At 45.6% G+C, this 25,743-nt stretch overlaps 2 protein-coding genes across 2 annotated transcripts in view; both read right to left on the reverse strand.

Annotated features, from left to right (window-relative positions):
• The window catches only part of P2RX1 (purinergic receptor P2X 1), a 28,584-nt gene extending 27,272 nt beyond the window's left edge, over positions 1–1,312 (reverse strand). Inside the window, exon 1 of the mRNA XM_089493422.1 lies at positions 1,067–1,312. Within this exon, the coding sequence (XP_089349548.1) occupies positions 1,067–1,203 (137 nt within the window). The 5' untranslated portion in view covers positions 1,204–1,312. The remainder of the gene's footprint in view (positions 1–1,066) is intronic.
• Positions 1,313–9,653: 8,341 nt separating this feature from the next.
• LOC149287119 (sarcoplasmic/endoplasmic reticulum calcium ATPase 3) overlaps positions 9,654–25,743 on the reverse strand; it is a 72,798-nt gene continuing 56,708 nt past the window's right edge. The window contains exons 11-21 of the mRNA XM_089493527.1: positions 25,558–25,689; positions 25,119–25,244; positions 22,951–23,169; positions 22,018–22,353; positions 20,737–20,957; positions 19,531–19,733; positions 18,563–18,648; positions 17,680–17,813; positions 17,253–17,370; positions 16,726–16,843; positions 9,654–12,878 (exon numbers count right to left, since the gene is read on the reverse strand). Coding sequence (XP_089349653.1) covers positions 12,859–12,878; positions 16,726–16,843; positions 17,253–17,370; positions 17,680–17,813; positions 18,563–18,648; positions 19,531–19,733; positions 20,737–20,957; positions 22,018–22,353; positions 22,951–23,169; positions 25,119–25,244; positions 25,558–25,689 — 1,713 coding nt within the window. The 3' untranslated portion in view covers positions 9,654–12,858. The remainder of the gene's footprint in view (positions 12,879–16,725; positions 16,844–17,252; positions 17,371–17,679; positions 17,814–18,562; positions 18,649–19,530; positions 19,734–20,736; positions 20,958–22,017; positions 22,354–22,950; positions 23,170–25,118; positions 25,245–25,557; positions 25,690–25,743) is intronic.

Raw genomic sequence — 25,743 nt, forward strand, 5'->3', positions numbered from 1 at the left:
GCTCCATGCCAGCTCCAGTGTGGACACTCTTTGAGAAGCGTTCCCAATGCCCTGGTTTTGGAGAAGAGGCTCACATGAATTTGGCCACAGCATCCCTTCTGGCCTGACTTGTGGGTCTGTGGGATTTCAGGAGGATGAAGATGGCACAGCTCCCAGCAAACTATTTTGGGCTTGTTCTTTCCCCCCATTATTTTTAACGCTTGGCTGGCTGTAGATATTTATCCGCAGCAATTGCTTCTGCTCAGCGGAGGCGGCGGGATCCCATGTCACTGGGGCAGCGGATCCATTCCAGGTTTCAATCCAAACTTTAAAGGCACTGTTTATGGTGCCGCACTGAGCCTTCGCTCCCAAACCGTTTCAGCACATTGGAGAGATCATTTGAGAGTCTGGATTTGAGCAGATCCATCACCGCAGCTTGCAACCGCTGGGGGACCTCAGGCATGTCACATACTCTCAGCCCACAAAAAACCAGTTATAGGTTCGCCTTAGGGTCACCTTCCATTGGAAATGACTTGAAGGCACCCAATGACAAGAAACCCCAGACCCATCTCCTATGTATTGACTCATCTTTTCCCCTTTAGATGAAATACAAATTAGTTAGGAGCTGTGAAGTCAAAGGCTTCCATGGCCGGCATCCATCATTTTTGGTGGGGTTTTCAGGCTATGTGGCCATGTTCTAGAAGAGATAGATAGATAGATAGATAGATAGATAGATAGATAGATAGAGATAGACAGACAGACAGACAGACAGACAGACAGACAGACAGACAGGGTTTGGGGTTTTTTTTGGGCTATGTGTCCATGTTCTGGAGGAATTTATCTCTAACACGGATTTATCCCTATCCAGAACATGGCCACATAGGCCGAAAAACCCACAAAAAAACTACGGATGCCTGCCATGAAAGCCTTCAACTTCACATTAAATGAATAAAGACTACATAGGGTTGAGTCTGGGGTAGGCATAAACATTGTCATAACCTGAACATACATTTTTTCACAAAGCTGGTGGCAATGCCAGCCTACCCAGATGGCTTTCTCGCCCGACCCCAAAGCGGTAGACACTTACCCAATGATGTAGGCTAGGACCACCAGCTGGATGAGCCGGAAAGTTACCCCGACTTTCTTGTTCCGCACCAGCACCATCCTTGGCGTGTCATATTCAAAGAGGAAAGAGGTCACCGTCTCCATAAACTTCTGCCCCATGGTGGAAAGGACGCTGGCTTGGCGTCTTCTGCCCAGCCCAGGTGGACAACCTTCTGGTGGACCAGTTGATGGAGCCTCTTGTCTCTGCAACTCCTTGGTTGTGTTTTCTTCTGCCCTTCCCTCTCTCTCAATCTCTCTTTGGGTGTAGCAGTTCACTTACATCTCCTTAGAAGGCTTGTGGGTGGGTGCGGATGGGAGGTGTGTAAAAAAGGAACAGAAATCAGGCACAAACCAGCACCCGGGACTAACCAAATTGCAGAAAAATACATGCCTGTGCCCCATACTCATGACAATCCCAGCAAAGGAGAAGGGAATTCTGCAGGATGCATGCTGCTTCTCTCTTCCAGCATTTTGCAAACAAAAATAGGGGCATGCTTGACCTATGCTATTCCCAAAGGTCGCTTCTGGAGAAATGTTGCACTCCTCCTCTGCGGTGCCAAAGGGCTCTGTTCCATCTTTCGTATGTCTTGGTTCCTTGTGTTGGTTTAAAAGCCAAGAGGTTGTTTGCTCTTTGGGTTAAACAGGGATGCGTATATGTGCAAACATCCTAGAATAGTTGACAAATGCATTCAAAAGGCATACAAGCCAAAGTAGTGTAGCTGTTAAAGTCTTGGCAGCCAGCCCTCCGCATTTGCGGCTTTGACTTTTGCAGGTTTGATTACATGCGGGTTTGATGGATATGTTCTCTCTAGGAATCTTGAGGTCCTCCAGCGCAATTCTGCCATAGAGTTGTGGTGGAGAACCTACATGATCCTACAGAAAACACTTCTCTAGACACCTGTGGGTCCTCCAGTATGATTTTATGATCAACCTTCAGCAGATGTGGACCACAGAGTTGCACTGGAAGACCTGCAGATTCCTAGAAAGGTGTTCTCTCAGGCCAAAAGAATAGCATTCTTTTATTTTTCCACATTCATGGGGGCCCTTCGCCCACTAACCCTAGCGAATGTGGAGGGACCAGTATACATTGAATCAGAGAGCTAGCATACAATGTTGTCACAGGTACGGATCACACCTGGTGACACCCTACAATTTAAAAGGACAAGTAAGATGTACACATATTAGAACAATCCACATTCCATAGAATCATAGAATCATAGTTGGAAGAGACCCCAAGGGCCATCCAGTCCAACCCCAATCTGCCATGCAGGAACTCTCCATCAAAGCATCCCTGATAGATGACCATCCAACCTCTGCTTAAAGACCTCCAAAGAAGGAGACACCACCACATGCTGAGGGAGTGTCTTCCAACTGATACAATATGCACACATTCAAATAACATCTGTGCACAAACTGTGCACAAAGATGCACAGATCTGAGTCGACAGAGCTGCGCTTTCGAACTTGGGGTTCGAAGACTGAGCAGCTGGACTAGAAAACTGACGTCTCCGTTCAGAAACATTTTTCTGGCTGGAAGTGGTTTGTGGGAACATATCTCCCTCTCACAGAAAGATCTCCACCAGCTTCTGGTTTATTTCTGAACGCAATGACATTTGAAATGTATGGGAACCATACAGGCCTCCAGACATTATTGGACTGCAACGTCCAGCAGCCCTAGGTTCGCCTTAGGGATGCCATAAGTCGGAAACAACTTAGAGGTACACAGCAACAACAAAACAACACACTCCCAGTTTTCAAGCAACAAGCATCTCAACAGAGCGGTTGTTTGGCTTGAACCGTCATCTTTCCCAGGAGCCTGACAAGAAAACGATGAACAGCGAAGCATTGGTTTTTACAAACCAAAGAGTCTACAGAGGAAGACGAAAAGAGGCCCTTCACTCTTAACGGCATTTAACGTTGTTGTTTTTCCAGGATGCAGCTGGGGAAGGCCTTGCGGTAGATTATGCAAAGGGCCCAGCATCTCCCGCATGGCATTTTTAGTCACGCTTCCATCCAAGTAAAGAAAGTTTGGACGGTTGTTTTTAGTTTCCATTAATTGATTCGCTCTGCGTAAATGTGCAGAAGAGGAGGGAGAGCAAAGAAAAAACAAGGCTCCCCTCCCCAATGTGCAGCAGGGGACCAAAACACGGCAACAGTTTCCAAAGAAGGCCTTTGGAAGCCCTCTACTGCCTCATCCGCATGGCAGAAATAACCCAGTTTGACACCGCTTTAACAGCCATGGCTCTTGGCTATGGAATCCAGCGAGCCATGGCTGTTAAAGTGGTGTCAAACCGGGTTATATCTGCCATGGGCATGCAGCCTACAAGGACAAGGACAGTCTGGACTAGTTCTCAAGAACGCTGGGAGAGAAAAACAGAACGATGTTCACAATGCATTATGGTTACAGTCTCTCTGTGCTGCAAGGAAGACTTTGGTTAACGCCAGCAGGTTCACTGTCAGTGGGATGGTGAATCCCCCTCTGGATTTTAGTCCAAAGTTTAAATGAACTATCCAAGGGGCTGGTTCCTAGGCCCCAAATATGTTTAAAGTTTGGGACTCAAATCTGGAGACTGTCCTCGATGATGCGGAAGGCACAACTGGTATGACATACGCACATACAGAGAACATCTGTGCACCAACTGTGCAGAAAGATGCACAGATATGTGTCTGCAGAGTTGCACTTTGGCATTGTTCTTGGGGTTGTGGCTATCACTGTGACCAAGCACCTGCACTAGAAAAAGTACCTCTGCTATTGCTGTTCAGAGCAGTAGTAAGCTAAGCTTTGGCAGACTTGGTCTACTTCCTCAGACAACTGAGGAAGTAGTCTTAGTCTATAAAAGCTTATGCTACGTCTTCTTTTGCACAGTTAGTTTCAACGGTGCTACAAGATCCCTTTGCATAATCTTCCCATATGTGCACACAAATCTCTTCGTTCCTTCTTGTTCTTTGCTACTCCGTACATCATATTTCCGGTTCAAAATCACGAGCCACAGAGTCAAAAACCTCAGCCAAGGACTGCAGGAGAGACAGTAATGGAAGTGTGAGAACAACACAGTTAACCAAACTTATATCCGCTTTACCAATCCTGGGGAAAAGCTTTCAAAGCTACATTAATTTTCATTTGCAAAAAGAAAGGTAACTCGTCGACCTTCTGTAGCTACGTTGCCGAAAGGCAACAAAGCCCTGTTTATTGTGAAGATGTGCATCCATGCAAGAGTGCATCGGGCACCTCTGATGGGCATCGGGCACTTCTGACACACATTGGGCACTTTCAATGCACACCAGGCACCTCTGTTGTGTTATGGCACCTCGTAGTCAGTAGCCGTGATCCATAAAGACCACAAACATAATGACCACACAGGATCTACATAAAGCCAACCTAGAAGAAATCGAAATAAAGAGTTCTCCTACTTTGGATCAAACATTGAGAAGACTTGGAAAATGGAGGAGTGACGATAGGAGGAAGGAACGGCAACCGTCTCAGATATGCGGATGACACCAGACTACTAGCAGGAGACATCACAGGCTTGGAACAATTATGGAGGAAGGTCACAGAAGAAAGTGCAAAGGCAGGTAACGAAAACAAAACTAATAAGCACGGAGGAGCCACAACCGTTCTGCATGCTTAGCAGATGCTGAATGGACGCCCAAACGTTTCCTAGTTTGATGAACACTCTCATTGCCACCAGATCCCAAAGACTTGGCCACTACGGATCACGAACAGAAGACATCCGATTATATTGAATAAGAAAACAGTGTGGATTGGCTTTCTTTAGACTAACCCAATGGACCTGAGATGCTTTGAATGGCAACTCCCATAACTGACCATTGGCAGTACTAATGGGGATAAAACGTTGTCCAAAACCATCACCAGGTCAGGGCAGCCTGCCATTGCTTTCATTGCACAAGAGGTCGGATTTTACGACACTCTTTGCTGTTAAATTTAGACATCCCACTTTCTCCATTGTCACTGCCTTGGCATGGCTGGGTCACGGCACCTTCCTTAGAAGGCTTCGTTTCATCCCGTCCGGTTACGACTCATTCCCTCGCTTTATAAGGCCTGCCTGCTGCTCTCGATGGGCAGATTGTAAAAGACTGTCAAGGGGTTTTGAAGCTGGCCTCAGGCTCCCTGATCCGATGCTTATCTGGGTCTCTTTTTCAGCATTAAGGGAATGTCACATCGATGAACCCATTATCCGCCTGATCTGTTTTTCCTCCAGGCTTCAAAGGTGCAAATCCAACCATTTCAAATGCATTTCCCAGCCAGGCTATTTAAAGGGACCGACCTCCTTCGTTCCTTCTCCCTTCCACAGAAATCTCCTGAACATCTTCCAATGCTTACGGGGAAAAGAAAGCCAAGGACTAATCAATTAGATCAGGTCTTTGACTGACTAGTGGCCCATATCTGGCGTGTACTGAGCTCTGAGGCAGAACTGTCGCCATGCAAACAATGGATAAACATGGTTCAGTTCCTCCGTCCCTTTCGGAGAAGTGGATGTGCAAATCTGGGGTTTCAGGATGAGGCATAAAATGGGAACCTGATGGTGCCTGATTCAGATGTAAACCTCACTATGGAAGTAGTTAAGATACTTCTCACTGAGATCCTCCACCATCTGATGGAGCTCTATGAGGATGGACCTCTGTAGTCACAACTCCGTCCGCTGACTGTTGTTGTTAGATGTCCTCAAATAGATCTCAACTCATGGTGACCCTGTGCATGAGACATCTCCAGGACCTTCTGTCTTCCATTGCTTTGTTTAGGTCTTCTAGATTCAGGACCATGACCTCCATAACTGAGTCCATCCATCTGCTGCGTTGTCTTCCTCTCTTTCTGCTGCCTTCTACCTTTCCTAGCATTATCACTTTTTCCTGGTGTCCCAGTGTATGTTGAGATCAATGCGTGTCCCACTTTGCATTGGTCCCGATGCACATCACTCATTTTGTCATCTCTCCTAAACAACAACAACAACAACAATACAAAAGCAGCCCTTTACTGGATACGGACGTTATGGAACTGTCCAATTCTAATTCCCACAGATGCGAGTCCACTTACAAAGATATAAGTCTGCAACATTATGCCGATCCTCTCTAGTGCAACTCCTTTTTTAATGTTACATTTGAAATGAAACTGGATTGTATTCTTGTTGCTGAAGACAGCCATTTTATTACAGGTAACTTGCAATTACTTGGTAACTTATCCCTCGGAAGCTTCAATAGTATACTCTTGGGAAGCCACTTTGGAACAGGTTTCACCTTAAAACAATGATCCCCAAACTTTGATCCTCCAGATGTTTTGGACTCCAGTTCCCAGAATCCCTATTTGTCAAGTTGGCTGGGAGTTCTGGGAGCCGGAGTCCAAAACACCTGGAGGACCAAAGTTTGGGAATCGCTACCCTGAAAGATGCATCAGACCCATTTCCAGTGAATGAATAAATCTGTCCAAACCACATCTGTTCCCTCCTGGCAACATATTTGATCTTGAATTATTCCATAGTGAGAACATGGTTAATGCTTCTTGGGTTTGTCACAGAGGCGGCTTTCCCCAAATCAAGGAAGAGACAGCGAAGGGGATGGCATTATTCAGACCCTGTTTCACAGCCAAGGAGTGCTGTCAAAGCAATAAGGTTACATGCCTTCAATCTGAGAATGAGACCAAATTGGGGAAGTATCCACAGGCGGGCCAATATTTTTGCAAAACCTGTCAGGGAGAAAGAGGCATTTGTTCAAACAGCTCAAAACCATTTTGGAGGAAAGCAAAACAGAAACCCAAATAACTTGGACTCAGACCTTGCAATAAATAACTGTGGCCAATGGCTTGAAAAATAAGTAAAACATAACCCCATCCAACATTGGTCCTTGGAATTGTTCTAGTGCCCACAAAGGGAATGCACCCTAAAATGGTCCCTTTTAGGCCACGTTCCAACAGAGGGGTGTGCAAAGTGTAAAATCACACCCGCGTAGTTAGACAGTGGCCTGTATATTGGATTGCACCTTTGCACAACAGAAGTCATAACAACTCACCTTTCTTCTCTGAAGATGCCATCCACAGTTGCTGGCAAAACATCAGGAATAAACTCTTCTAGAACATGGCCACAGAGCCCAAAAAACCCACAAACTAGTATGGATGCCGTCCATGAAAGCCCTCGACGTCACAACTCACATTTCCATTGTGCAATGGGTAATGGACCCCTAGTCAAAGAGCACAAGGGACACACTTAGCATGGTGTCCTGAAAAGCGCAAAGGTTTGCACACTGGCAGAACCCTACTAGTGCAACCACAATGAAGCTATGACCCTAAAAAGTGTTATGGTCGACGTAGGGTAACTTATGCTGATAGATATCGGCCACAGGATTCTAGCCTTAGGAGGCCTCCTTAGATGCCTTTAAATCTTGGAATCATAGTCTGGGAAGGGGACCCTTCATGTACAACCCTAGATTATTATTGTTGTTAAATTACTGATGTATCTCAAGACAGATGCGACGGCAAAGTTGGCATCTGCAACATCTGGTGAATGCAGATCTCTGTTTACCTTGGGTGGGAAGGAACGACTCTCTATCCATGTGTCAAACTCTCAGGGAAATCAGCCTACTCAAATATAATGCGGAGAGTCTATCTCTATTTAGGGTTTCTGTTGTCTTGGTGATGAAAATCCACAGCATAGCTACAAAAACAAGAAAGAAATCAATCTGATCAAACACAGGCAACTGTTAAGATAAGCATCCAGGCATCAAGAGTTGGGCTTATCAACCTCATATCTTGCAACGGCTCACAGATGAAAACCAGGATACATGTGGCCAAGCTATGTCACAGTGCAAAAGTTAGTAAAGAGGAGAAATACATAAGCTAGGAGCGGTTGCAGCAGTTTGCTCTTGCCTGAGCCTACTGGGAAGGGACGATTCTGTCCCCTTCTCTCCTTTCACCGCTGCTGGATTGAGTACTAACTACTTTTGTACCTTGAATTCAGTTTGCAGCCATTGAGTAAGCTGAGAGGAAGAGAAAAAATGGGAGAAATTGGGACATTTTAAAAACAGGTGATAAATCTGGGACAGCGGAGGATTAATTGGGAGCATCCTTGACAAACCTGGACATATGCAACCAGTGATAGCTTCTTGTCGATGGCATCTCTTTGGCATCCTTCCATGCAAGTACTAACCAGACCTGACCCTACTTGGCTTCCAAGACCAGACAGGATCTGGTGACTTTAGGGGATTTAGGGCCTTAACTCAAGTACGAACACTAAATCCATAGGATTTAACAAGTCCCAATTCTAGGTGAGGTTAACATGCATACAGAATTAAGATAGAGGTAGACATCGCGCGTCTCTCTGGTCACGGGAACCCTCAAAAACATGTCTGGTACCAAAAGGAGGACCTCTCCAGATGACCCTCTGTATGTGTTTTCCGATGGTCTTAGGCTACCCCTGTGAAAGGGTCGTTCGATCCCCAAAGGGGTTGCAACCCACAGGTTGAGAACCGCTGCTCTGGACTATATGGAAATGTAGCTAACTACAAACCTCTGGATCTTGCCTTGACTTGCCTTGCCAACTGAAGACCAAGAGCAAACCCCAGCTGACTAAAGAAGCCGCTTTCATCAGTGCAAGCAAATCTGACAGTCTTGACGCAGTTGATGGAATAAATCTGAGTCCCACTGAGTTCCAGTTCTGGGAAAAGAGCAGGATACAAATCAATATAATACTAATACTAATACTAATAATCATAATAAATTGCAAGGACAAAAGGTGCATACCACAAGCCTTTGTCTCATCTCCTTTTCTACTCCCAGACAATTGCCACGGATCGCCGTTGAGAAATACAACCTTCGATGTTTTCATGTAAAGCAAACAGCGCCCATTGGAAAAGCATATTTGCATTCCAGGGCTGGATGCGGACCATAAAGGCAAAACGGTTGTGCAAGAACCATACCTGAAATATCAATATCCTGGAAGGAAAGGGATGATTCTCGTGAATAGCGTGACTAAATAACGTATGAGCCCAAGGCGTCTTATGTAAGGACAGTGTGAAGTAGTGGTTAGTTAGAGTGTCGGAGTGGGACTTTGCAGAGCCAGGTTCGAAGGGAGGGCTTGTTCATCCCAGTCCAGAAAAAGGAAAGAAAAACACAATCCCTTCTTCCCATTGGATTCATCCCAGTGACACCAGTGCAGCACCGTGGCTTGGCTTCTTTTCCATCTCACCTGGATCAGGCTTTTTGTTCCGGATCATGAAAACCGAGTGCCATTTGCCAATAGCGTATCAGATCAGGATGTTGGAAAGAGTGCACTAACTGCACCATGGCAGTCAAAGCAGTCTCAAACCGCTTCAGGTCTGCAGTGCGGATGCAGCTTTAGGCAGCTCCTTTCAATAAAGCCGCGGAGTAAGACCGCTCTATGGACAAACCGTTAGGGCATGAAGTTTTGAAGTGGAAAAGCTGTGTGTCAGGCTTTTACTACTACTGTATATTTTTCAAAGAAGAAGTAATTCATAGTCGGTCGGGAAAATAAAAAACAATAACAATAACCCACTCCAAACAACAGAAACGTGAGACAGAGCGAATGAAGAATAGGTTTTCTTTCTGTTTCTTAAAACAACTCGGTCGGAACCACACAGTTTCTATAAAGAAGTCCCCTCCCTCAATCCCTCCCTCCCCCCAAAAATCTCCATATTAAAATTCCTCGGATACAATTATATATTAAATACAGTTAACGACATTTCATGCAAAGATTTCTCTTCCTCTCTGTACAGCCCAACCGACTCAGTAGTATAATATTCAATAGTCTATACATTCCCAGAGGCCTGGCGACAGTCCCAGTGTCTGAATTTAACATTTTACTTTCATTTTATACAATGCTGGTGATAAAAAAGAAGGGAAGGGAGGACCGCGCATGCTTTCGGCATGTACCTTCCAAAGGATTGTCACGTTAAACGCCGTCTCTGAAGACATTCAAAAGTCAACAGGCTTCCTTTTCAAAATTAAAAAAGAGGGAAACAATCACGGATGAACTCGGAGGGAGAGTTTTAGCTTCCGACCTCTTGAAACGATAGTGTAAGTGCTTTAATATATGGCTTACTCGTAGTCTTGCGGGGAATAAAAAGGCCTTACAGTGTAATAGAGCAATCCTATAAGGTCTACTCAGAAGGCCTGGGAATTGAGCGATGCTTAAGTGAGCCTAGCATTGCAACCTGTACATTTCTATTTAGTAGCAAGCCTGGGAAGTGTAATGGAAAATATCTCCCTCGTGGCGAAGTGGGTTCATCTATTGCTTTGGAGCAGTGAATTTACACTCATTTTTAGAGGAGATCTTTTTTGAGCTATTTGGGGATATCTCCCATGTCAGTGGGGCACTAAATCCGCTCCAGGTTTTCATCAAGGCTTTCAAAGTACTGAACTCCATCCCTGGACAGCTCTTTTTAAACCTTTCCAAAACCTGGAGCGGATTCATTGCCCGACTGACACAGGAGCCACTGTTTCGCTGCGTTAAATCTGAAGACAGCCTGGCAAAGCCCAGCACGGATTTACACCCTAAAACAGCAAAGCCACCAGTCCTTTACATTCATATGTATATATAATAAAAGACACATAAACATTAACAATCAAAATGGGAATGGATCCAGGTTTCAGCGTCATGGCTTTTCCCTGATACTCTTATCTTTCTGTTTCTTAATAGGTGATAAGACCTTTGCAGAAAAGGTTCTCCATTTCTGATTTTTAAAATAGGGAAAGATTCCAGCAAATGAGAAACCCTATGGGCACCAATTTAGATGAATGCTTTTTAAAAAGTTATTATTATGCTGTTCCATTTGTCCAATGATGACAACATGGAAAGGATACATCCCAATGCTCTGTTGCCTATCGGATTTGGCCATTGGATGATGCCAATCCAAGAAGCAGGAATGAAAACAACTGTGGGCAATGGAAATCAATAACCGATCCTTTCCCACAAAGAGATGATCATCAATAGTGTTTGCAAAAAACATTCTGGGGGGAATGTTTTCATTCAGTTTGCAGAGGAGGTGCATTCAAGGTGCAACCCTTGTTAGGGGTACTAATGTGCCCCCACAGTTGCCCAGCTCCCATTAACACAAAATATATCCTGGAGCCCCTTTGGAATGACAGATTTATCATAGCATGAGCTCTCCTGGGTTACTATGCCCTTCCTCAGATGCAAGGCTCCTATTGTATCTGCACTAAATTCAAGCTGCTAGTCTCCAGCGGTGCACCAAACTTCCCCCTTTTTTTCTCATGCCGGAAAAGCTTCCCACAACTTCCTCCCCGAAACACATTTTCTTATACGTTTTGTGCATACGTTCATATATATGGGCCCAGGTTCTCGCTATAAAATGGCCAATTTGTGTCACAGAGGACAACATTTTCTATGCAGAGCAAAGCCAACATGTTGAGCAGGAAAGTAGGCTAGGCTCCTTCTCCCTGACTTCCTAGCTTTCCCCAAGCAGGGAGTCCCTGACTCTTGAACTCAACCGGGTGCAAAGCAAATGCCTACAAGTGTCACAGGACCGATCTTTGCAAATAGGTCAAAGACAGAGAAGTGGGATGTGGCTGTTCCATGCGGCAGGCCATGCCAACCTTTTCTGCTCACAAATATTTCTCACGATGGGCCTGCAGTTGACCTGCAGCCATCTCCCCAAATCCAGAGCTGTCTGGACTCTAGAATTTGGAAACCTGAGGCATGTGAGTCTCTAACAAGTTCTTGCAACAGGGAGGAAACTACAGGTAACTTATCAGACCGGTGGAGAGGGGAAAAGGTCCCAAGATGGAAGCAGATCACTGGGTCACTTCAAGCTTCAAGGTGAGAGCATTGAGACATCCCACTCCTGTTTCTCCTACCGTCAACAGACTTTGCCCCAAAAGCCACCTCCACATTCCCTATCCTTACCGGGAGCTGCATCTAACCAATGAAAGCTGGTGGCTTCCAAGTCAGGGGTGCAATGAATCCATGCCAGGTTCTACTAGAAAGATCCAAGCAGCCATCCAAGCCTATCCTCAAAACAGGTTATGGGCCCAGGAGAGTTGGGAATAACGGATTCACCACACTCTTGAGCTGCAAGCCCACCAGCAACAAGGATTCATCATGGTTGCATGCTGGATCTTCCTGACAAAATAGGGAATTCAGTCGATGCTTATTCTTCTTATCCCTGCGGTTCCATGGGTTCCTGCAAACCAGCTGGAAAACTCCGCAGAGCTGGTTATTGGGGAGATAGAAAAATGGAAGTGGCCGCCTGTGCAATATAGGATCTAGCTCATCCCATCCCTTATCCTGAAACTCATCATCAACTTTGGCTTCCCTCCACTTCAAGTTAAGAAAATCATATTATTAGGGCAGCGAGGAAGGAAAGAGCAGGGGGGAAATAAGAACATTACAAGGTGGGAGAGACCTAAAATTCTTCAGAAGCAGACCTCTAAGGATCCGGCTACCGTGCCCCCGTTGCAAAGCAAAGGCTACCCCCGCCCCGGCACCCACCCCAAACCCATAATTTAGCTGTCCAGTATTTGCACCAATATGTACAGAAAAACAAAAGAGCTACGTAACAAAAACCGGAAAAGAAAAAGGAAATAAAAAACAACCCAAAACAAACCAACGAAAAAGAAAAAAAAATCAGTTTTTCATTTCACCCGCATTGAGTCCGAGACTTCAAAAAATCAAAACACATGCATATTCCTTGGTGGCTTTTGGTGATGTTCAAGCATGCAAATTCTTCCAAGTCCCAGTTTGGAGTTACGCAGGGTTTCTTTTGCGGAGGAACGGAGCGTCCTTTGCGCCATTCATTCCTTGATCTCTTTGCCTGGAGAGAGAGGCAGGAAAGGTCTGTCAGTATTAAAAAAGACTCAAATCTATTTCCCTACCTCTCCTTTAACCTGGAATGGCTGGCATCTCCTATATTAGTGGAGATCTACTTCAGGGTTTCGTATAGGGATGGGCAAAGTGCAGACCCAGGACTGATTTTGAGGGCCAATATTTCCCCAAACTTTTTCGAGGGGATTTAATAATAATAATAATAATAATAATAATTATTATTATTATTATTTATTTATTTATTTATAGCCTGCCTTTCCCCAAAGGATCAAGGCGAGTAACAGTCATATAATGTCACAATAACATTAATTAAACATACTTCCCTATGGCCGCTATAGGTTTTAGAGTGCATTTCCACCATGTTGGGAGGCCTTCTGTGCCAATTGATGCCCTTTCTGAAACAGCAAGTGACTTCTTGTAGCTTCCAGTTGTTAAAACCAAGGCCTATCCTGAGTCTAAAATGTCTCAGGAAAGCTTGAAAGCATGGCAGGAATGGCCTCCATATCTGCTATTGGGTATTTGGGAACGAAATCATTTGATTCTTTGGTGGGAGCGGGTTTAGGAGGAGGGAATGTGGTCCATCCCTCAGTTGCTCATCCCAGGGCTTAAAAGACCTGTCCAAGATATAATTCATGATACAATGGGGGGGGGGGGGGGGGAATCTTAAAACTAAACATAGATAAATACCCCAAAAAGATAATTGTTAAATATAAATCAAGCAGACGAATTAGAAAGTAAACATGGGAGACTGATATTCTATATGTCAACAGCAGACAGATGGATATATGCTTCAAAATGGAAGGAAAAAACAATGACAGACTTAAAGGATTGGTGACTGAAAATATTTGATTTAATGGAAATGGATAAATGGACGCAGTTATTACAAAAGACATCCTTGGAGAAATTTTAGAAACGACTGGAATCCCCCGATTTGTTATTTAAAAAACGAACAACGTTGGTGTGTCGGTCTGGACTAACGTAAAACAAAAAATGCAAATAGATGTCAAGGAAAGAAAAACACCAAATTACCTATTTTCTACTAGTTCTGTTTTTTGAACTAAGAATTATGTAGGAACATTTTATCTCAATGTATTTTTGGGGGGAGAAAAACTTACTGTATCATATATAGCAGTAGATCTTGAAAAGAAAGGGAGTCTGTATGTTTTGTCATGTCTATTTTTTAATATTTTTATTACACACACACACACACACACACACACACACACCCCTAGCTCAGTATGAATGAGTAATGAGTGATTTAGTTTGGTATGAACCAGCTTCCTAAATCCTCAGATCCAGAGTTGGCTGAAAATCCTAGTTAGGATGTAGCTAAAAATCCACAAATCTCCTTAAATCAATTGTGACATTCAGACAGGACAATAAAGGAAGCACCCTTTGTCTGCCGACGAAACCTGCTCCTTCGGAGACCATAAAAGGTCTGGGTGAGCATAACCACCAATTCCCCCAGCAATTCATTAATACTAGGCACAGAATAGACATTGCGTCTGCCTTGGACCTGGGCAGCCTGGCAGCCGGCTGATCTATAATATGCCCTTGTAGGGCAATCCTTCTTTTTCTCTTGTTACCTTGGAGCCAGATCCCTGCATGGGAAGGTGGAAAGAAAGGAGCACTTTTCATTTATTGGGCCCCAGGGTCCATTTGACATCTTGGGTTATTCAATAAAGAAGGTTCAAGGCTGAGAGGAAGGCAGGCTGGAGGGCTCTGGGATCCTCGCTGTCTTCCATTAATTCTTAAACGTACTAAACAAAACATGGCTGAAAGTCCACCTCTAATTTCCCCTTTTTAAAATTAAGTTTTAAGAAGGTGCTTCAGAGCATATCCTACGTCTGTAAGGGCTAGAAGCTTGGTTTTTAAACATCTGGAGCTGAGGATGGTCGATGCAGGCATATGTGGGATGGGAAAGCTCTCAGTCTCAGGGTCTTTGCTCCACATCTCCTCTTACCTGGGATGCTCAGCCTGGGGTTTTCCATATGTAAAGCAGAATGAACATGATCCACGGATTATAGGATCACTTTTGGCTCCTCCGAGATTCCAGAGGACCTCTCTGCGCCTGTCATTTTCTGGACAAGCTGGAGTGACATCCCTCAGACCTGGTTGCTTTTAGAGGAACATCGGGGACCTCACTGTCTGGTGGGAAAGAAGCTCACTGGGATTGCATTTTGAAGTTGAATCTGTCTACTATGGCTCCTCATAGGGCATGGTTTCCAGATCCCCCTTCACCATTTTAGTTGCCCTCCTTTGGACACACTTCAGTGTCTCTACAACCTTTTTAAATTGTGGTGCCCAGAACTGGAAACAGTTCTTGCACAATGCTTGCGATTGAACTTTCAGCACCTTTGTCACTGAGCTACGGACGCGGTGGAAACTTGTCGCCCTCCAGATGCTGTCGGATTGCAGCTCCCATCAGCCCTATGTCACGCTCCTTTGGACTGCTGGCAAAATACACAACATACATGTTGCTGGTGCTTGGAACAAAGCCTGTTGCTTCTTCCTAGGCGTAGTGCCATCCCTGGTCACTGATGGACTTCAGGGATCCAGGCTTTCCCTTTCCCTGGGAGAAGGCAATGAAGGCTGCTCCTTCTTCCTTTTCTGGCTTCTGTTGCACAGCTGGGCAAAGACACCGAGCAAAGAGGTACTAGATATCTCCTTGTGCAATGCCCTCCTAAGTTATGATGCTGGTGTAAGTGGGAGTATTAGTCACCCACAGATTAGCTAATGGCGAAGGCCCATGGGAGTTATCATTCAGCGAGGTCCAGAGAACGACAAGTTGCCCACATGTGGTCCAGAGGGCACTGATCCAGGTCTATCCCCTATGATTCTGTAAAACGGTGTTGCCAATGTTCCCAATGGTTCATTCAATGGGATCCCTTGGTGTTCAAACCAGGTTTATGAAATGTGCGAAAAGACTATTAGGAGTGCTAGAAGAAACACTTTACAACCAAAAAGTCTGCGCTCAGTGATTCCGGCATCGTGCGTAAATCACGTGGCGTTCCCTCCCCAGGGAAACTCGCCTGGCACCTCCTCTGCCCTCCGGTGCCAGCCAGGCAAAGCCCTCTTTCTTTTCCCAGACCTGTTAAAATGTCAGTCAAGTCTGAGATTTATTTTCTGCCTTTAAAACCTTACCCTGTTTTAAATCTTGATGACTTGGTGGTGTTTGGCGATCTTGCTTTTATGACCTTTTTCATTTTATGGCTTTCTCCTAATGCCCTGAAAGTGATGTTGATATTATATATATGTGTGTGTGTGTGGATTCATATATGTATGTATGTATGGATGGATGGATATAGTCATATCTATCTATCTCTATATACATACACACACTTACATTTTATTTTATTATTTATTTGCTTTATTTATTAGATGTCTGTGATAGAACTTAGAAAAGTCCTATTTTTGGACTGCGGTGTCCAAATCCCCCAGACGCTGTTTAAACTGTTTGGGGCATTTTGGGATTCTGAACGTTTTAAGCTAGAAATAGCTTTTTCAAGATTTCTTTCTCTATGTAGGATCTCTATGTGTATATGTACACACATATAATGATATAATAATTATATCATGAAGCTGCTACGTACGCACATATAGATAAACCGACTTGTGTTTGCTTATGGCTGCTTGTTTTGCAAAGCATCTTCTCTCCAAAGTAGTCAGGGGCATACATGATTTCACCAAAAGCAGGGCTTGGGAAAAGTTGCCTGACTACTAGAAGACACTTCCCAGGATGGTCTCCTTAAGCTGGGGATTCTGGGAGCTGTAGTCCCCAAAAGCAACTTTCCCAGGCTCTGTGCCGACAGAGCTAGTAGACGGGCAAGACTTACCGTCTAAATGGTTGCGAGAGAGGTACTTCAGGCCTTCGTCCAGGAGAATCACCGGCAAGGAGATTTTCAACACAACCACCCATTGGGGCCAGCTAAGCGGCGTCACTTGAAAGATCAGCTGCAGAAGAAAAGGAAGAGCAAAACATAGAATTATATGCTTGCAAAATCCAGAAGTGGGTGCTCTGGAATTCTGGGAATTCTAGCTTTGCTGTCAGAGAGCTCTCCTGCCGCAATGGCAGAATTCCACAGCATTGAGCCGGGGCAGATAAAGCGGTGTCAAACTGGATTATTTCTGCAGTGCAGAGGCAGCCCCAGAAACAAGCAGAAAAATGAGTCCAGATCATGTCATTGCAGGCCATCAGGGGATCAGAGGAGAAACAAGCAAACAAATATATCAAATCAAATCAAATAAAAAGGCCACAAGAACAAGGCCATTGCCAAGCCAATCCTGAAAGCAAAGAAGGCAGGAGGATAGTGGTATCAGGGGTCAAATCCTCCTCTCGTAAAGTGCAAGCATCACTACTTACAGGCAAAGGCTTCACATAAAGGATCAGGAAATGGAGGGCCATGGAGACAACTATGGCACCCAGGAGCCAGATGTTCAGCCAAGGGGGCATCCGGAGCAAGGACTGGTTTTCGGAGACACTGCGGAAGAGAGAGACGGCAATGAGTTCCTGCAATCCCCTGCTCCTGTTGCATGCCTTTGAACCATCCTCTATTTGAAACTAGGGTTGCTTGCAATGATATCAGAAGAGCAGGCACCCTACCCATACAAATTCATGCACCCACCAGCCTTTTGTGCCCGGACTTGCCCACTCAGAGTAGAGACTGAACGAGCGAAAGAGCAAATGAATGACATATTCTGAGATTTATTTTCTCATACCCGGATATTATTTGGTTTTCTTTTGTATTCGTTCGAGGAGGGAGAGAGATGTCTGACGGGGGACGCCATACCTGTTGAGCGCGTTGCACATCTCAATGGTCACCAGCACCGAGAGCGCCATGGTGGTCGGATAGCGGGATTCGAAGATTTGACAGTCGACGCCTTCAAAGATGGGGTTGTCCTCTGTGCATCTCATAAAGTTCCTCTGCCGGGTGGAGAACATAACCCCAAGAGGTTTCACCCTCATTTGTTATATGACTATATAACCACATTACTGACATGGAGCTGGATCTACCAACCACTGTGGACAGTCTGTCTTCCCTTATGGCTATATTGCCCCATTCCAGTTATATACAACGCCCAGGCTGTGAAAGCCATTATTCTTATAGCTGAAACAGTAACCATCTCTATGAATGAATGGAGATAGCAACAGAAAGCTAAAGGGAAATGGAAGCAGCCCACTGAGAACTGGATGGTTACCCAAGGTGGCACCTATTTGGGATGGATGCCAAGCCCAGACATAACATGGTTACTTATAATGGACTGTTGTTTGGGCATCAAGGTTGCAACATGGTTAAACCCATAGGGTAACCTTGGGCAAGTAATGCGGATAATGTGATCTAAAAGGGGCTAACTGTGAATTTTTAACATATTTATGTCATATAAGTTACCCCTAATTGTTAATGTTAAACTTCTGTTATTCGATACAATTCAATGTATATTAGTTCTATGGCACTTTTATGTGTATTGTTTTATTACTTTGGTTTTCGCAATGGCCATCGTCCAAAAGCGATAAAGATGGATTGGTTCACCTTAGGTTCACCATGGCAGGGGACTGGACTGGATGGCCCTTGTGGTCTCTTCCAACTTTATGATTCTATGATAAGTTGGAAACAGCATGAAGGCACACAACAACAACAACAACAACAACAACAACAACAACAAGCAACTTACCAGCTGATAGAAGCTAACTTGTGGTCCTTCGGTGTCATACAGGAACCACCAGGTAGCTGCACCCACAGTCGCAAATCCAACATACACTGCAAGGGAAGGGGAATATGAGAGAAAGGAAGGGAGGACTGATCACACAGTCTCATGGTCCTCAAGACAGATCCGTCCGCACTGCAGAAATAATCCAGGATGACACCACTTTAATTGCTAGGCTCAAGGCTATGAAATTCTGGGATTTGTACTTTGTTGTGGCACCAGACAGAGAAGGCTCAAAGTATCACAAAACCACAGTTTCCAGAATGCCACAGCATTAAGCCGTGGCAGCCAAAGTGGCGCAGAACTGGATTATTTCTGCAGTGCGGATGCTGCCCATATTGTGCTGCTTCTTTTGGGAGGTGGCTAACCTCAGCTACATCCTGCAGGCAGCTTCAGGTCATGTCTGGTACAGCTGTGCAGACAGTAATGGTAATAGTAAAGATAGAAAAGCCGACATATTACATCCCTACCTGTTATACCCTTCTGTGTTAGACCCTTACACAGATCTTAAGATCTGAAGATCTTCAGATCTGTGTAAGGGTCTAACACAGAAGGGGTATAATAGGTAAGATCTGAAGATCTTCAAATCCAGATGGGCTTGTATAGGAGACCTTGGCCTGTTCCAGACTGCCAAAATAAAGCTGCTTCAGGTCACTTTGGAGGTATGCTATTTAAATGATGCATGGGTCCTAAGAGTCCAGAGGTCGCGCCAAAGCCACACTCCATTCCTAAGCACTGGAGCGCAGCTTTGGTGCAGCTTCCAGATTCTTAGGGTGCATGCATCATTTAAACAGCATACCTCCAAAGAGACCCCAAGCAGCTTTATTTTGGCAGTCTGGAACAGGCCCTTGTCTTCATAATTGAGGTCCAGCACTCAACCTGTCCTATTGGTGATGAACATGGACGATGAACATCTCAGTTCCCAGGACCCTCACCTCCGATAGCAAGGTAGCGGAAGAAGAGCCAGCCGCTGATGAGAGGCTCTCGCGGGTTCCGGGGAAGCTTATCCATGATGTCGAGGTCGGGGGGATTGAAACCCAGAGCCGTTGCCGGAAGACCGTCCGTCACCAGGTTCACCCAGAGCAGCTGGACAGGGATCAATGCTTCAGGGAGACCCAAGATGGCTGTCAGGAAGATGCTGGAAAGTAGAGGCACAAATGTTTGGACACGAGTGGTTTGGAGGATGCTGCTGTTTCACCAGAGCCTTCTCAGGCAGTTGGGCTTGGCATCCACTCTGGGTTTTATTCCAGGCTTTACCTAAAGCTAATAAGGCTATCTTAGAGCTGTCTCAGGCAAAAGCTGTTTTGTAAATAGGGTTCGGCACTTGCTTTACAGTCGGGAATAAAAACCTTGAGCAGAACAGGAATGTAGGTCTTCAACTATTTCATCCTCACATTCAAGGATGAATGATGTGCACACTTTTCTTTCCACCACAGGAGAAAATCATAGAATCATAGAGTTGGAAGAGACCCCAAGGGCCATCCAGTCCAACCCCCTGCCATGCAGGAACACAGAATCAAAGCATCCTGACAAATGACCACCCAGCTCTGTTTCAAAGCCTCCAAAGAAGGGGACTCCACCACCCTCCAAGGGAGTGTCTTCCTCTGTCAAACAGCCCTTACTGTCAGGAAGTTCCTCCTCTTTTCCTGCAGCTTGCATCCATTGCTCCATGTCCTAATCCCTGGGGCAGCAGAAAACAAGCTTGCTCCAGCATGACAGCCCTTCAAATACTTAAAAAGGGCCATCAGTTCTGGGCACCACAATTCAAAAAGGATGTTGAGAAGCTGGAATGTGTCGAGGGGGGCAACTAAAATGGTGCAAGGTCTGGAAACCATACATCCCTATGAGGAGGGACTTGGGGATCTGGGGATGTTTAGCCTGGAGAAGAGACGGTTAAGGGGCGATATGATAGCCCTGTTTAAATATTTGAAGGGATGTCATATTGAGGATATAGTGTCTCCCCCAAAGCTATATTCAATGTTTGGAGAGCCAGGGGTGGCCCAGATGTTGTTGAACTCCAACCTCCATCAACTCCAGCAAGACATTAGGAATGATGGGGGATTCAGTCCAACAATTTGGAGGGCCACAAGTCTCTTTCCCTGTCCTATCCTGCTCTGATGCGGGAGACTAGTGCTCCTTACCAGACCACCTCTCCCACGTTGGAGGAGATGAGGTAGCGGATGAACTGCTTCATGTTGTTGTAGATGGCTCGGCCCTCTTCCACCGCAGCAACAATGGTGGAGAAGTTGTCATCGGACAAGACCATCTCAGCAGCTGACTTGGCCACGGCTGTGCCGGAACCCATGGCGATACCAATTTCAGCTTTCTTCAAAGCTGGGGCATCATTCACGCCATCGCCTGTCTGGGGGAAGCAAAGACGCAAAGGGAAACATAGTTGAATAAAATAAAGGACCGTCTTGTCTGGCATCCTGTTCCCCCAGATGATGAGAAATCTAGACACTTCCCACAGAAAGGACCAGGCTGGTATCTTCACTTTCAGTGGGGCAGTGAATCCAAATCTGCCAAAGGGCTACTCAAAGTTTGGAAATAGGCTTCAGTGCCTTTAAAGTGTAGGGTAAAACCTGGAGTGAATGCCCTACTCCACCAACACAGATGCCTCCAGTCACCTCTGGGTAACAATAGGATACATGGGCAATAACCTTGGCTTACTGGCAGACCTTGGAAAGGTTTCCTTGGATTCAGCTATTGTGGGAGATTCAGAGAGTTGGAGATCCTGACAGGAATTACTGGGAGCTGTTATTCCAAAAGTCACTTATCCAAGCTCTGCCTTCCTTGCATTTAGTAGTCAGAGGCATTTTGCCATGAGATTACCAAAGAAGTGTCTGCATTATTGCTTTTGTGTATTTGGAGAATGCTCAAACTATAGCTTGTGGGTTCACCCCTCCAGGAAGGAACACAACCGCTGCAAAACTTGTCCCCAAGTCCATCCCAACAAGGTGCCCAGAAGGATACCATGGTCAATGGTACTGAATGCCCCTGAGTCAGAGGTTCTCAACCTTTGCTCCTCCAGCTGTTTTGGACTTCAGCACCCAGAAGCCTTTGCCAGCATGGCCAATGATGAGGGAATCTGGGAGAGGAAGTCAAAAACGTCTGGAGGACCAGAGGTTGAGAACCACCGCCCTGAGTGGCCCAACAGAACAAATAGGGACACGTGGACTCTCTATCCAGTTCTTTGCATAGGCCAACCTCCAAGGTGACCAAAGCAGTCTCCATTTCATAAGAAATTATTTGAAGGTGCACACAACAAAATCAGCCTCATCCAGAAACCTCAGGAGCTGGGAGGCCACCACAAGCTCCAGAACCTTGCCTCAAAATGGGGTCTTATGCCACACTATGGGAGTCCAGGGAGGTTCAAGATCAAATATCCAAAGGAAGGTTGCAGCATCAAAGCTCATGCTCACCATGGCTGTGATTTCGTTGAATGACTGAAGGTACTCGACAATCTTGGATTTATGGGCTGGTTCCACCCGGGCAAAACATCGAGCTGAACGGCAGGCGTCACTTTGGGCCTCTGGCGAGAGATCATCGAATTCCCGGCCCGTGTAGGCCCTGTCCGTCACATCCTCATTTTCTGAGAAGATCCCAATCCTCCGGCAGATAGCCACCGCCGTTCCCTTGTTGTCTCCCGTGATCATGATGACGCGGATGCCAGCTTTTTTGCACATCTCGATGGAGGACATCACTTCCTTCCGGGGAGGGTCCAACATCCCCACGCATCCCACAAAAGTCAGGTTGGTCTGCAGAGAAAAGGAGAGGGAGGAATTGATCCAGCACTTGATCAACTGATCAAATGGGAAGAACTGAACCACCGATTTACCAACTGATCCAAAGAGGAGGGAGGAATTCATCCATCAATTGATCAACTAATCCAAAGGGGAAGGAGGAATTCATCCACCATTGTACAACCTCCACCTTCCCTACTTTCTATTTGGGGAAAGGTACTATCTAGGATTTCCAATCAGGAGTGACTAGGACTAGAACTGAAGTCCCCTGACTGAGTTTGCATTACTTTTGGGACAATCCATTCAAGTTTGCAGAGGAAAGGTTATGGTACATTTATTATTATCCTTCCTGGATTCCAGCACTGTTCCATTGCCTAGTTCCCACTGGCTTAACCTGACAATAAAAAAAGATAGTAAGCATCGCGAGTCCATTTTTGGACATGTTATAGGTCTAACTAAGTTCCCAAAACACAACCAGAACTGGGCCGAATTCCCTTCTGGTTTTGTAAAGCATCCTTCTGGTATGTGCGTACCCACACAATGTCCCTATCCTGCACTTCATCTCCTCTTGAGTCAGGCCCCTTTTTTGACCCTGCTTGGACCAAGCCTCACCTCATAGTTAATAAACTGGCTGGAGTCATCCAGGCGCATGTCCTCTTTTCGGGGCGGGTGGTCTCTGGTGGCCAGGGCGAGGCAGCGCAAGGTGTCAATGCCAGTGCCCCAATCCCTGATTTTGGAGAGAATCTTCTCTTTGGTGGAGAGTGTCAGGGGGACGCGGGTGCTGCCGACGCGGATGTAGTTGCAGCGCTCAATGACGCTTTCTGGAGCACCCTTTGGAAAGGAAAGAAAGGAAATAGAGATTAAGGAGCATGAATTCATGGAGCTGAAAAGATGAGAATCGAATCTCATTCATGAAACTGGAAGGGTTAGAATCAATAGGAAGGGATGCCATGTTGAGGATGGAGCAAGCTTGATTTCTGCTGCTCCAGAGACTCGGACATGGAACAGTGGATTCAAGCTACAGAAAGAGATTCCACCTCAATCTTAGGAAGAATTTCCTGATTGTAAGAACTGTTTGACAGTGGGTGATGCTGCCTTGTTGCGTGGTGGAGTTTCCTTCTTTGGAGGCTTTTAAACAGCCATCTGTCAGGAGTGCTTAGCTTGCGTCTTCCTGCATGGCAGACAGTTGGATGACCTTTGGAGTCTCTTGTAACTCTATGAGTCTAAGTAATTTGAAACGTGGCGGTGGAGGAAAGTTCTACAGGCCGCATGGGCTACTAAAACGACCAATAAATGGGTTATTTGAGCAAATCAAGTCTACGCTCTCACAAGAAGCCACAAGACCCCAGTTTGGCCATTAGTCCAATTCACAGAGAAGAAGGCTATTGACAGATCATGGCCATCACGATGGCTGTGTAATCCCCTAACGCTAAAAACATGAGGAGTGTTGCAACGAAATTTGGCACAGTAACACCATCTAGAGGAAATAAAGGGGATCATCTTTTACATCCTGTTACATGGCCCTAAGTTTTATGCTCAGCTAAGCCACGGCCCATATCAAAATCCATAATTTTGGCCCAATAACCTGCCCTCGACTTATACACCATGGAGTGTATATGGTTTACATTAGGAAGAAATTCCTGGTGGTAAGAGCTGTCCGACAGTGGAAAACACTCCCTTGGAGGGTGGGGGAGTCCCCTTCTTTGGAGGTTTTGAACAGAGGCTGGATGGCTATATGTCGGAGGGTTTGAATTGTGTATTTCTGCATGGCAGGGAGTTGGACTGGATGGCCTTTAGGGTCCCTTGCAACTCTAGGATTCTATGAATTGTGGAAAGGAAAGCAGATTGCAAATGGGATTGAGAGGCAAAAGCTATCCTGCCCTATCACTGCATGCACAAAAATAGTTGGAGTGGCTTAAAAAGCACTCGGCATCACGAGAAAATGTGCAACTCACATTTTGACTGCAAACTCATGATCATCTGAGTGTTGGTCCTGATACACTCAGAATGGTGCCACTCCTCCTTAAGTGGAAGAGATGGGACCTTCAGCCGGAGGGCCAGGATGGGTCCCTGGGAAGTTTCTGGGTCCGTATCCAGAGCCAGAAACATCACCATATTTTGGTGGCACAGTAGTTAAATGCTGGTCTTGCAGCCACAAGGTTGTGAGTTTGATCTCAGGGGCTCCAAGGTTGACTCAGCCTTCCATCTTTTGCAGGCCAGTCAAATGAGTACCCAGCTTGTTGGGAAGCAACTGGCTTACGGGTTGTAAACCACTTAGAGAGTGGTTCAGAAATGTACAGTCGGCCCTTCTTATACACGGATTTTTTATACACGGATTCAAGCATACACGGTTTGAAAATGTCCAAAAAAAGGTATAAATTTCAAATATCAAACCTTGATTTTCCATTTTTTATCAGGGTTACCATTTTGCTATGTCATTATATTTAATGGGACTTGAGCATACACGGATTTTGTTATACACGGGGGATCTTGGAACCAAACCCCAGCGTATAACAAGAGTCCACTGTAAATGCTACTGCTATTAGCTCAAAGCTTTTACTGCAATCTACGAAGCATTAGCAGAGGCAGTGCAATACTTTAGAATGGGTGGGGAATGGATGGAAAAGCTAGGACACCATTACTAGGACACTCCACCAGATAAAACTGGGCTGGGTTAATTCCCAGGGCCTGAGGTTCTTCACTCCTGCTCAGGTGAGAGATATCTGCAGGTTTAGGGAACGTATGGTTTTAAGAAATAGGACAATTGGGCATGATGTTACCTTGACAAAGAGCTTGCTGCTGGAGGAGTTGTGGCCTTTGGACACCGGCGTGCAGTAAACGGACATGGACTTGCGATCCCGAGAAAACTCCAAGGTGCACTCCTTCTTCATGAGTTGTTTGATCACCTGAGGAGGAAAGATGGAGGAGGATCACTCAAATGGAAAATCTGGGGATTTTCAACACCGAGGAGGGAAAAGAAAGAAAGAAAGAAAGAAAGAAAGAAAGAAAGAAAGAAAAGGTGATGAGGACAGTCTTGGCTCTCTGTTTCTCAAGGGAAGCTATAGCGGACTCTCTACATTCTCCGGGGTTAGAGGCACAGGACCCTCGTGAAAGTGGAAAAGCAGTAAATAAAAAACCCCTATTCTTCTTACCTAAGAGAACACCTCTCTAGGAACCTCCAGGTGTGAGCATGATACAAGAACCTCCTTCCTTACTCACCGTATTGCAAGCGTTGGCTCTCTCTACTTTGGAGAGGTTGCTGGTGTCGGTGTTGAAAACATTCATCTTCTCTACCAGGCAGGTCAACGCTGTTTCAGTTGCTTCGCCCACCTTTTCGTAGACTTTCTTGGACTGAGAAGGGGAAGGAGACAGAGCAGGGGAAACGCCTTTCAGCGAGGGAGAGGA

The sequence above is a fragment of the Sceloporus occidentalis genome, unplaced genomic scaffold, assembly GCF_023333645.1.
Source record: "Sceloporus occidentalis isolate IW3139 unplaced genomic scaffold, rSceOcc1.0.p SCAF_64, whole genome shotgun sequence".
Lineage (NCBI taxonomy): Eukaryota > Metazoa > Chordata > Lepidosauria > Squamata > Phrynosomatidae > Sceloporus > Sceloporus occidentalis.